The sequence below is a fragment of the Crocodylus porosus genome, unplaced genomic scaffold, assembly GCF_001723895.1.
Source record: "Crocodylus porosus isolate Cpor-Errol unplaced genomic scaffold, CroPor_comp1, whole genome shotgun sequence".
NCBI lineage: Eukaryota > Metazoa > Chordata > Crocodylia > Crocodylidae > Crocodylus > Crocodylus porosus.
The window spans coordinates 72,846,431-72,859,790 of NW_017728931.1; the positions used below are offsets into that span (position 1 = coordinate 72,846,431).

The 13,360-nt window shown below is 40.4% G+C and overlaps 1 protein-coding gene across 1 annotated transcript in view; it reads left to right on the forward strand.

The window, feature by feature from the left end:
- The window catches only part of PAWR (pro-apoptotic WT1 regulator), a gene marked incomplete at its 5' end in the record, with an annotated part of 120,387 nt that extends 112,697 nt beyond the window's left edge, over positions 1-7,690 (forward strand). Inside the window, one exon of the mRNA XM_019543932.1 lies at positions 2,997-7,690. Coding sequence (XP_019399477.1) covers positions 2,997-3,083 — 87 coding nt within the window. The remainder of the gene's footprint in view (positions 1-2,996) is intronic.
- Between the last annotated feature and the right edge of the window lie 5,670 nt (positions 7,691-13,360).

Consider the following 13,360-nt stretch of genomic DNA (forward strand, 5'->3'; position numbering starts at 1 on the left):
GCAGGGACTGGATCACAGCTCTGCCCCAGGTCCGGCCCATGCTGCCAGTGCTGCAAAATCCCTGCCCCAGAGCAGCTCCCTGCCCAGCCACGCACCCTGCCAGTGTTGCTTCAGTGAGTCTCCACGAAAACCCTGGTGCCGTGCTATCACAGCCCGACCATGAAAAAAAATTAAGGTTATTACAGACCACAAACTAATGCTCTCCATGAAGACTGGCTATAATGACATGGGCGCATGCTGCTGGGAAATGGAGTCTGCCAGGGGCCAAATCCAACCAACAGGCTGGACTTTGCACACCCCGGTCTATCTACATCATTGGTGAACCTTTATGAGTGTAAAAGGCTCTTTTCTATGTTCTAGTCATTTCTAAGTAAATATTTTTTAAAAAAACAATGCTTAATACATTTTGATAAATTAAGCACATTTTAATATTTTAATCCAAAGTTTTGACTGAAAGGAAGCAGGTCACAATAAAGTTTCCAGACTTAAGGTGCTCTTACGCTGACAGCCACTGGAAAAGACCACTTGTAAATAGCATTGTTTCATTGCAAATGAATAAGATTATTTGATGTACGTCTGCTACCTTTTTTAAAAGTAAGGGATAAAATGGTTCATAAGGTATACAGATATCTGAAAGGAAAGTCATTTGGAGACATCAAAATGTTTGTTATCTTAGTTCAGTTTTGGAATAGTTGGGAGTTGGTCACTGAGTTATTACTGTAATTAAAGTTGTGTGTTTGGAGAGAGCATATCCAGTGAGGATTTGCAATCCTATTAGTGTCAGTTATGTAGTCATTTTTCCCTATTGGTATGTGAAACCTAAACTTCTCTGCCACTTACTCTTTCAGTAATAAGCATAAATTTAAACCCAGAATGCAATTCTTGATAAGAAACTTTTACATTCTGCAGTGGTAAAAATCACCTACATATGTGAATCCATTATTTCTTTAGATATTTAAACTGCAGCCGGTTGTTATTACTGGATTGTATTCAAGTACCTCATACTTCTAGCAATCTTTGGAATGTTATTTTTGCAGCATACACATTCCACAATATCATCCTATTTTATTTTTAGGTAAATTTAAAATATTTTTGTCCAAAGGCCTTAAAACAGATGGTTCTAACAGGCCAAAATTCTGTTATCTATCCATTTAGTTAAAGCAAGTTTAAGCATAAAACAATGAAAAACAAGAGCTAAATTTAAGTCATTTTATTGGAAAGGTACTTCTTTACAGTTTACCCAGTATATCTTTTGCTGGCACAAGCTTCCTAATAGTGAAAGCAGTCTGCATTGCTTAAAATAATAGAATCATATACTATTGTAACCAGTAAATTCAAGTGACCATGTTTATATATCATAATATACATGATGAAATGTCAGGTTCATATTAAACCTCAATTAAATCTCTTTTGCTGGGAAGGCAGCTATATTTTGACCTCTGCTGTTAGGCAAGTAACACAGTCTAGTTGTAAGTAAAACATTCTATATTATCTGCTACATTTAAAACAAAAAAAAGGGAAAAAAATAAACTAAGGAAGAATTGCAAAGGGACTGCAGTATGGCTTTGGGCACCTACAGCTAAAGCCATGTTTTTTGATTGGCAGGGTAGGACTTCTACTGATGTCACAGCTAAGCACCAACTCCCAGCTTCTGGAATGAACACACCAGAAAAAACAAGCAAATGTGTGTTATCATGATGTTAATTAATTGTTTAAAATCTAAGGGAGTTAGAGAAAGGGTGATTTCCCTCCTTCTGATTTGCAGGCTTTCACTCCAAAGCAGCCATGTCTTATCTCATGTCTGCCCTGTCTCCTTCACCAGGCTTTTCCCACTTCCAACACAGCATTTCCCATATCTTTTCTCCTACCATTTTACACTATCATCCCTTTGTCATTTCTTTTCTCTCTTCTTCTTTTTCTTTCTCCCCCCAGTTACAGCAAAAATGAATTGAAAGGCAGCTAAGGTAAGTGTTAACCACAACAGCTGAGATGTGGCTGCACTGTTTCTCAGTTTAATTTCATGGCAGGACACAGAAGGATAGCGTAGGGAGAGAAGTAAAAATGAAAAGTGGCACGTTTTAAATGCCACATTTATGGATGGTTGCTGTTCTTAGAGCATTAGTTTGTGGCCTTAAAAAACCTTAATTTTTTTCTCGTATTAGAAGAAACCTAACCATATTTATAATTCAGGAACTTATCAATCTAACTTTAATCAACACTTTGAACAGAGCCTGAGATGTTTTTTTTTTAAATTTGTTTCTAATAGCAACGCAAGTCAGATTTTTCATGAGAACTGCTGATGCTGAACTTAAATTATAAATTATTGAAACAATAAGCTACATAATCTATATTTAATATGTGTAAACATACAGACATAGTTTGGGGAGTGAAAATACCAATATCTCATTAATGCATCCAAGTAATGACCTGGTAACTTAATCATATCCATTTTCTCCTGGCTTTTTGATGTATTTGTTTCTATTATATTTTCAATGTTTATGGTCTGTTTCTATTCTGAGGAAGTTTGCACTTGGGAATTCAGTATTAATGGGCACGTTTACATGAGACACTGTGTCCCCTTAGCAACAAGCTACGGTGACATAGCTCATCGCTTCAGTGACATAGTGCCTCGGCAACTTACTGTGATGCTGCCGCTACTGCCCGGTAGCTGGCTGCTGCTGCACAGTAGGGTTGAAAATGACCCGTGTGCCGCTGGGACTGAGGAGTACCAATTGTGCAGTCAGGGGCACGTGTAGATGCGCCCAAAGTGTTGTAATGCTAGGAGTATTAGAAAACATAAATGTTAACTGTTTTTCTTTTATTAGTCCTTTGGAAATGTAGATTATGTAAACCAGGAACTGTTTGTCCTTGTCTGTAACCTCTTGGTTTTAAAAAATGTGTGTTAAATTCCCAGACTTTTAAATTATTAATTTAAGGATCCATCTTTACATCCTAAGAATGCTGAGTGTGTGTTTTTCTTCTTTATTTTTCAAAAGGATCTAGATGATATTGAAGATGAAAATGAACAGTTAAAGCAGGAAAATAAGACACTCTTAAAAGTTGTTGGACAGCTGACAAGGTAGAAGATTCAAGCCTCAGTGAGGAGAGAGATTTAAAAACTACTGATTGTATGTTATGGTCAATATTATAATAATACTTCCTATGTTGCAGTATGTTGAAATAAGTGTCTTTATATTTATTACTAGAAAACCAGATGGATGTTTATTTTCATAATGGTCTCTATTTTGCTCAAGGAAATGGCATCAATTTGTGTAGATTTTTAACCTTACCTGTCACATCAAGAATAATTAACAACGTTGACATCTTTCAAAATACTAAATCCATGATGGTTATATTCGGGTTTTGGATCCTCAGATTATGTATTGTCAAGCCACAATATTTTAAAATCAGAGCACCAAGATCACTTTTGGTCTATGTGGGTATATATTTTTTCTTGAATGCAAAGAAAAAATAGAAATAAGCTTTGTTTACATAGATCCAAAATATATATTTTGGGACCTATTTGCTTTTTGTTTAAACAGCTGTAAAGTGCAGATGCCTTATTACTGATGTGTAACATTTTGCAGATTGTTTTGTTCAAAAAATCTTGTATGTTGAGATTTTTTACTATGTTGGAAAGACTGAGAATGGTGGTATAGCAATTTTCTTCTATACTAGGGGAGGGGAGATAAGTTGTTTTCTAAAAACTGTTTCAATAAAATACCTACCATTATTAACATTAAGGGTTTTTTAGTACCGTACTTAAGTTATGCACTATAATATATCACAATGCTTTTGCTTTAACACCAAAATGCAAACTTACTATCCTATAGTAAGTTTGTTTTGTGTGTTTAGAACATAAACAAAGCCTGGAGCTTTCATTTTTGCAGAAGTATTACAACAATTATTATTTAAATCTACCTATTTTAAATTGTTTAACGCTCATAATAAATGTGAGTAATGCTTTTGAAAGCTGTGATAAAACTTGCTCGTGTATTTAACACTAAAAGGGAACTTTCATAAATTATTCAGGCCCTTCCAGAACATTTAATGTATGAAATACAGAAAAATTCAGCCCTGGTTGAATAAAAGCTTGCTTATTCACTTGAATTAAGCCACTTACAACAAAACTACTACTTCATGGTGCAAGATGGCATTTTCATTGAATATAAAGCATTGACTTCTGTTGTGCCTTGGACAGACATTACATTTGTGGCGCAGCAAAAGTCAAATGGACACACGTGTATATACCCTGCAGCACAGCAGAGATTGACACTACAAAAATGGTACCAACTTCACAGAAATGATCTGGTTTGAAACAGAAACTTCTCTGCAGCTCTGTGTTTTATAGTTCTACGTGTAATGTGATCAGGTGCATGTAGTGCTATGTGGGGGTGGGTGGGGAGAAGGGGGCAGGCTCTTGGTCCCCTCACATCACATTCTCCCTTCCCCTTTCTGCTCTGGGGTGGGGATGGGGGAATGGAGAGCATCTGATTCCCCCGTAGACCACCAAGATCTGGAGTTGCACCTCCGCTCACCGCACTGAGCTGTCACAGCAGCAACTGTTTAGAGACCCTGCTGCAGCTGCTGATGCTGAGACATTGGGGACAATTGTCACTCCAGTGGCAGAAAGACTGCCAGGGCAGTGGGCTTGCAACAGCTCTCCAGGGTGGGGGCTGTCAGCATCTGGTGTTGTCTGTCATAGGGGTAGTCACAGGGGTAGCAATGGTTCTTCTCATCAGTCTCCCTAGAAGGGTGGCAAGCTGTCAGGTAGCGCGCTGCTATCATTGACATAGCAGTTCATTGCCTGCCATGGGAGGCCGACAGCCTGCCTAGTCCCCTGGTCCCGGCAGAGGAGAAGGCAGGCTCTCAGTGATTGGGGTTACTGGCAGGCTGCCCTGGGGCCTGGGGAAGTGAGGAAGCAGCCTCCGCTCAGCCTCTAGCTGGAGAGCATGCCTTTGGTGCAACTCACCGTCCCCTCCCTTTTAGCATCTTAAAATGTCAACATATGAATAAGTTAGGCTGGCCATTGACTGACATTTGCCCACAGCTTTCTTTTTGAATTAGAAACTTTTTATGTTTAATAGTATTAAGCAATTCTTGAATTTTAAATCCAGGACTTGCTACTTGTATGATGGATGTTTTCTTTTTGCTCTGTGTATTAAGTAGTTCTCATCGGTTTTTATATTCTAATGAGATAGCATTAATGTACCTCTGTGTACATACGCATTTACAATGCCCAGCCTAATCTTAGAAATTCCCATAAATTGCACCATAAAGACCTGATATTCCTTAGCTGATAACCCCAAAGATCTTGTAAGATTTCTGGAAGGAGGTATTTCAATCACTGAAGTACTTTATGGTAATTTGCAGTATTATTTGGCTCTTGTGAGAAGTTTTTTAGTCTGTTTCTATAAAATGATATGTTGTGTAGATCGCTAATGGTTGTCTAGCCATTACCTTTTAACTTAACAAGGGTATAGTTAAAATCAACTGAAATATAAAGCAAGCTTTTATTCTAAGAAATGTTATGGGGATTGTATTAACTGCCCAAGCAAAAATGCTCTTATTGATCCTGAATGGTTGACTTTTCCTCAAATGCAACTGTTTACTACAGGACTGTTAAGAATAAATATAAATTATGAAGATTTAAACATCAGGGATATCCAAATTGAGCAATATGTTAAGCCCTAGAGTGAAAACCTACCTCATATGCACTGTTGTATGTTTCCTAAGATCTGGCTATTTTTACATTGAAGATAACATGCAAGAGGTTTGGAGGATCACTAATATTCTAATACAGATTTTGCAGATGAATTCCATGGGGATTTCTGAACATTCATCTCTTAAAAATCGGACCAAACTGCAGACTTAGCATATACATTTCTTTGTATTTTTACATAATGAATGACACATGACATGTTTTACAGTGGATGAGTTCCTAGGCTTTAACTGCATATTGTCCTGATAATGCAGTGCGATTTCTCCAGTAGCTCTGTGATTCTCAAGTACTGTTGCTTACATCCAAAGATCTGAAGCTTAACACAGCATGTTGAGGTTTGTTACCATGAATGATATACTTTTCTGATTTGGATTTTTCCCCAGATAGAAACTGAACAGCACATGCATTTATTGCCTTTTAAAAGAACTCAAGCAACTTAGTTTTCATTAAAAAATTTAGCTAGTCACCCTTCAGCTACTGGAGGTATTTTATTACCCCAGAAATACAGCCTATATTTTCAGATTGGCATTTTTCTATCTTTAAAGCAAACTTTCCCCCTTTCTATGATGAGGATTTGTATTATATGTTCAGATGTATATATTTTTCTTTAGATGTGGTTTGAAATGGGGAGTAGTATATTTGATATTAAGTGACCTTAAAATGGATTTCTTGGTAACAAGAAATGAATAGATAGCCTTAATGTATGAAACAGACTAATAGTTTTTCATTCAGCTATATAGAGAAATAGATGTAGTGTGATTGATTGTCATAAACATAATTCAGTATAAAGAACTTTGCATATAGTGAAAACCAACCAATTTTAATCTACATCAAGATGCATTTGGCTTGCCTAGTGTTATTGCAGTGCAGAAATTTCTCGGAGATCAAATTCCTTTGTAAAATTGACTGTCACTGTGCAACATGTAGATTTCAGCTATTATTTTGGAGCAAGTTCTGTAATCAAATAACTCAGTAGTAACAGTCAACTAGCTGATTATTGGGAACATAAATTAAGCAAATAAGATTTTTTATAAATGTAGGCATTTCCTATCAGCCTCTCAGTATTTCTTGAATTCAAGGACTCATCTTTATGAAGATGTCAGTTGTGTCAGTACATTTTCATCAGTATTAATAACCAAAACTGCTGGTGTCACAGATGAGAAAGATGGCCGTTCCCATTAAGAGAAACTGACAGGCAAACGGTGATTTTTTTAACTGATTCAATTCACAGTACCAGCCACCAAGAAGGAAATATTTTAAAGCTAAAATATTTTTATTATACGTTTTCAAAAACAAAGTAGAAATTTGTACAAGTTAGCTACTAGGACACGTAAATTAACAGCAAGCTTCACTTTCACTACAGATCAATCAATTCCCAATCAATTTTGGTGTCATCGCTCCCTAGGGATCACTTCTTTGTTTAAGCATTTATGTAAAACCACTTATATGTACACAGGACACACGTGACTTAAAGATGCAATAATTGGATCAAGTTGTGATTTTAAAATGTGTTGACTTACTGTAAATCACATTATTTGTGTATCATTTCTCATAACCACTGTAGATGTACATTATTCTTTTGATGTAGCTTTGTTGCTATTATTTTTGGATTTCTGGTATACTGTTCAAGGGCTGTGGTTAAGCGGGATTTTTTTTCTGGCAAAATTGTTATAGTTGGGTTTTTCATTTAAAATTTTTTCATAGTCATAAGCCAGAGTCTTTATATACAGTCATTTTTAAAATATCAGTTTTATGCATTTTAAAAGTTGAAACATCACCTAATTTTAAGAACTAAATATCCATTTTATTTTTGAACATTGGATACTTCTGTTGTTTCCTATCTTACGATAACATCTGTTTCTAAAGTTATGTTGAGAGACTTACTTTTGCAGGTAAAAAACATGCCTATTAATCTAACAATACAGACTGTGTGCCTTTTTATCAAAATAAAAACAAAATGATTTTTAATTCAGGTTTGGGATTATTTGTTTTCAAAGGAGATTCAATAGCATGTGCATAAAAGTAATTCACCCACATACAAGAATTGTGGGCTTTGTTTGTCAAAGCTGGGGAGTTCACAACGTGCTATTACAGTTTCTATCATTTTATACTGGATGGCCAGTTAAGACCCAGTGGCCGAAAACTAGAAATATCAGTTCAGGTGCAAGAAGACTCTTTTCTAGTTGCGTGATACAGTTCTAATCCCTCCAAACTTCAGTTACAGCCTCCTGATCAACTCTTTCCCTACATTCACTCTACCTCCCAAGACCCAAGTCATGATTTCCCTTCAACAGAAAGAGCTGGAAGCTGTTCCATGTGTAAACTCCCCCATGAAATGCACCCTTACCCCTGAATGAACAGACTGTACAGACTTCATGGTGCATTCATTCCTTTGGGATGCACATATTCCCTCTGCAAAAAGGGAAACCGTCCCAGTGTATACACTGAAACAAACTAAATGGAGGAAAAATGTGCATTGATATGGAGAGCCGTGTCAGGCCTTACGTTGTAAGCCAAACGTGTTAATCAGTTTAGTGCTGGTCGGCTTAGTGGAGCATTTGCACATTAAGGCAAAAAACCTCCTCTGATTGCCCCTCACCTGCACAACTAGTGGCTTGGTGAGCAGGGGATGGACAGGCTCCCTGCTCACTCAGGGCAGAGCAAGTGCTGCAGCCCCAGCTCTTGGAAACCATGGTGCCTCCTGCCATCGTCCTGACTGAAGCAGAGCCAGCCAGGTCCTAGTGGGAGAGGGAACCACATTGCTCAGGCTGGACTCTGTTTCCCATTGGAAGCAGAGCCAGCTTTGTAGAGGTGGGGGTGGAAACTGTCACTTGAACCCAGCTCTGCTCTGCTCTGTCTGCTCTGCTCAGCCAGCCATGTCCAAGTGACGTGGTTCCCTTCCACACTCGGACCCAGATGACTGCACCCAGTGGAGAGTGGAGCTGGGTCCAAGCGGTGGCAGTGACACGGTTCCCTCCCCTGTTTGGACCCAGCTGGTTCCTCTCCTGCCGAAAGCAGAGCTGGTCAGAGGAAGCGGCGGTGGAAGGCACAGCAGGCCCACTGCCACCTGGGATGCTGGAAGACTTCAACCTCAGAGGAAAAGCTGCAGAGAATGGCCACAAATTAATAAAACTGGTGATGACATCACCTTAAGATGGCTGAAACAATATGCTGAAACCACATACGCTAAATCAATCAATAAATAAAACAGTAGCAAAAATAGGCAGATTGGAAATAATCCTGTCCTGAAAGTGAGGTTACATTAAATCAAACAAAAAGGGCGTTTATGCAGTATACATGCTTCAGGAGGAGTGGGGGGAAAGTGTCTCCAAGAGCTGCTCTAAAGAGCCTGGACCATCACATGTAATCACCAGCCCTGCTCTGAAAACTGGCACTGGGAGCAATTCCAAGCTTGTCTCACAAGCTTTAATTAAAGTGCCCCCGCCGCCATTTTTCAGCACAGCGACACTGATGCTGGAGTCTGCTGGAGCACAGTAATTACCACACTGCAGCAGACTTGATTAATTGAGTCTGCTCCAACACGCAGCATGTCAGAGCAGCCTCACTGCACGTGTATTGGTGCCCAGAGTCCTTTAAGCCACTTAAAAGGTGTTCACATGCAGCCAGTCCATGGGTTAAGAACTCCAGAAGCCACCTAAAGTTACTGTGTGACAAGGTCCTGAGTCTCAGAAAAATAGACCAAATCTTAATAAACTGCTTCAAACTAGTAACGCAGATTTTTTTATACATGTTAAACCGAAGTCCCTTAAGACAGGTTGGCTAAGATGTCGCATGTATTTGTATTTTATGTTTTGAATTCTTTCTTTAAAATAGTACCATCTCCATAACATTATCACTCCAACATGTTAGTTCTTGCATAAAAATGATGAAAACGCTCTGCCTGATTGTTTGTTTTTGTTGGTTTTATTGTTTCTCTTTGTTGGAGCCTTTATGTTTGTTGCATTCTGGAGTTTATCTTTTCTCAGTTCCTTCTGTCCTTTATATCATATACAGTTCAGAGTTTCAAATTTCTGAGGGCTTCACTATGACCACTTCTGAACACTTCTGTCATTTTGCTGTATTTTTCAGTGTTTTGTTTTCTTTGGCGTGTCAATTTTTATTAGAAAGCCTTTAAGTTTAAGGCCACATGTGCCTACTCTGCTTCTTCAGTTGCCAAAGTTTTGCTTTTTAGCTCAACAGCTATCTATCCTGGGCATTTAGCACATATTCCAGGTATCCCTGGGAATTTCTTGGAAGTCTAGCTTGAATGCTTTGAAAGGTAAATTCATAACGCTGAAGCCTAAATCAGAGAGATTGCTTCTCAGAACTCAGTGCCAGCAACACTCCCACAGGTAAGCCCAGTGTGGAGGCTTCACCTCTTGAAAATTTTGCATTGTTCCCAGTAAAACTAATGGCAAACATCTACTGCATTCAGGGCCTTAGTACTTAAATTCCAGCAGGGCTGACTTCTGGCAGGCAGCCACCCAGAACATGTCAAGAGTAAGCACACTTCCTGACATATCACTGGCAGCTCCATACCAACATCTCCAGATTTTCCCTCCTGTATGTAACGTGCTCAAAATCAAGAGTGCTAGCAAATCTTGTTATTAGTGACATGGCTTGATCATACCGCTTTCTTTTGAGGAAGCCAAGAACAAGAAAATACCACCTTCATTGCATTCCTTTTGGTCTGTGTTGACATTACACAGTTGAAACATTTTTTTTTCCACTGAGGCCTATGCTTATGCTCAAGTTAGCATTTCTTATACAGACATTTCTCAGAGGTAGCACTCATCACCTTTTTCCCTGCTTCAAGGATTTAAACCCATAGACCTGATTGATGATGTCTCGACTTTACCAGAGAAATCTGAAGTATTTGCTTTATTTGAGACGTGGAAGCAGGAGGGGAGTCTCTTTTCTGGAGTTGTCTTCAAGTTGCAGCAAGGGAGGTTTAGGTTGGATATTAGAAAAAAACTTTCTCACTAGGAGGGTGGTGAAGCACTGGAACAGGTTACTTAGAGAGGTGGTGGAATCTCCATCCTTGGAGGTTTTTAAGGCCAGGCTTGATCAAAGCCCTGGGTAGAATGATTTAGTTGGGGATTTTCCTGCTTTGAGCAGGGGATTGGACTGGATGATCTCCTGACGTCCCTTCCAACCCTAATTTTCTTTGAGTCTATGAAAGGAAGTGAAAAGCTGTTCTTTGTAAAGCAAGCTTTCAGTTTCAGAAGCCATGATACAACTCATTGTCCCCCCCCTGCACAGGGCTCTACAATACTAAAAAGGTCTAGGTTCCCCAGTCCTTGCGGGCCTAAGCTTTGAAATCAAAAGACAGTTGCTCAAGAGCATCTTCTATATCAGGATGTGTTTGATGACTTTGAGAATTTTTTTCTTGGATAGACCTTGAGCCCGGTCACCTCTGTGCCATTCATGTAATGTTCATGACCAAAGAAGAGAAAGAAACACAAGGTTACTCTGAGTCCCTCAAAATGTTTTCATGAATCTGAATATCAACAGAAACTGCAGGAAAACAGAGTCCTGCAGGTACTGTTCACAATGCCACCAGCTGAAGGATGGGAAAGGGTGTTATACCTTTAGTTCACAATGGCCTCCTTGAATGCTCATCCTTGGATACAGACTTTCTGGCCCCCAAAAAGCTCAATATGGTTACGGGGGTTAGCCATCTTAGGTCTTCAAGTTTGGCAACAATTTTGTGTACCTAAGGATATTTGCAAGGTGCTGAAAATATTTTGTATTTTTAATAGACCTGTCACACAATTTTTGTGTCTTGTCTTCCAACTGCCAAAGTACTCACTGCGTATTCTAAAAAGTTACCTGGTTGCTTGTTCTTGCCGGTGCTGTGTTCATTGTTTTAATACAATCCAGGAGCAGGTGGGGGGGAGGCCCTTCTGCTGCCACTGCCGCTGTCTCCCGTTGACCCAGGAGCAGGGGGAGCCACATAGTTGCTCCTACCCTGCTCCAGTCATAAGTAACAGTTGCAAAAAGTGCCATGGAGACTGGTGGCAGTGGTGAAGTTTCCTGTTTTTGCACCTGCCACTCCCCTGCTGTGATCCCCACTGCCTGGGAGCAGGCATTGGAAGGAGGAAACTTCTCCCCACTGCTGCCCACTATCCCTGGTTGACATGGGCATGAGAGAAGCCTGAGAACCCCACCTACTCTGCTCCAGCTGCAGGCACCAGGGATCCAGCTGCAAGGGGAACTGGACTTAGCCGGGGATAGAAGCAGCCATGGTGTGTAAGTTCCTCCCGCCACCACCTGCTCCCAGCCAGCAAGGGTCACTGGGGGAAGAAGGAGGCTGGGCAGGGAGCAGAAGCTGGAAGGAAAAACCTGTGCATCACCAAATCTAGGACTCCCCCCTGCCTGTCTCCCCCCTGTTGTTCCCCATAGGCAAAGAACAGGTGCTGGAAGGAGGAATCTGCACACTGTTGCCATTGTCCCCAGCTGAGCCTGACTCTATGTGCAACTGCTGGAGCAGGGGCAGGGTTGACTGGGGCTCCCTCACTGTCTGGATCAGCTGGGGACAGTGGCAGTGTTGGCAACCAGGTCTCCTCCTTCAAGCACCTGAACTCCTCCTATCTCCCCAGTGACACCTACTAGCCCAGGGGCTTCAGCCACTGCTCACCCTCATCCCCACATGGTCTGAGAGGCAGTGTGCCGTACCCCTCTTTAGTAAATTCAAACCCAGCACTTAATGAACCTTGCTTAATCAACCGCATATTAACATTAAAAATCAAATGCCCAAAGCATTGTATTGCAGGAGCTTCCCACTGTTTATCAGAATGTCACTTAATAGAATCAGCTGCTTATTAGCATCAAAATCTGAAATTGCACTTGGCATAAATGGTCTTTTCCTGCCTTTTATTAAAATAAAGCCTACCACAACTAGGTTGCTATGCAATGGCTGGTGGCTGCTGAGCATGTGTAATCATGGCATCTGCACAGGCATTTTCCTTTGCTTTCTCTAATTTGCTGCCACTGATTACAATCAAAGGGTGCTAGAATTAGAAGAGCTCTACCTGATATGATTCTAACAAGTGGTGGACACTGTCCAAGTTGCAAGTGTTTTATTTAAATTTAAATTTGCTGGACCATGCCGTTACAAAGAGGGCCATTGTTATGGTTTGGTTATCCTGAAACTAAAAGCACATGAAGCTCCCATGTTCAAGAGAGAGGTGAGTGTTTGCACTGGAGATGTTTTCATTATCTGCAAACCCACCTCTCCTCACACTTTCATTATTGCTTGTATTCAACCTCTAGGAGGTAATCCTGTTTCAGACTTCCTGCTTCAAAGCCTGCTTCAAACAACAGTAAGTGGTGTTTTGTTTTACACTGAGTTGTAACTAAGGTTACCATACGTTCAGGTTTTCCCGGATATGTCCTCTTTTTGGGTCCTCCCAGCTCCATCCAGAAGGTTTTTTTAAATATCAACTAATGTCTGGGATTTCGGATTTTCCTCTGCTCAGCATTCAGGTTTTCCCCAGCACTGGGCTGCACCAGGGCCGGGGAGGTGCCTGCTCTTCCTGCGGGGGAAGGGAGTGAGGAGGGGCAGCAGGGATCTGCCTGGCTGGGCCACCCTGGTGCTTGCGCTCACAGGGGCAGGGAAACTGGGAGATGCTTGCA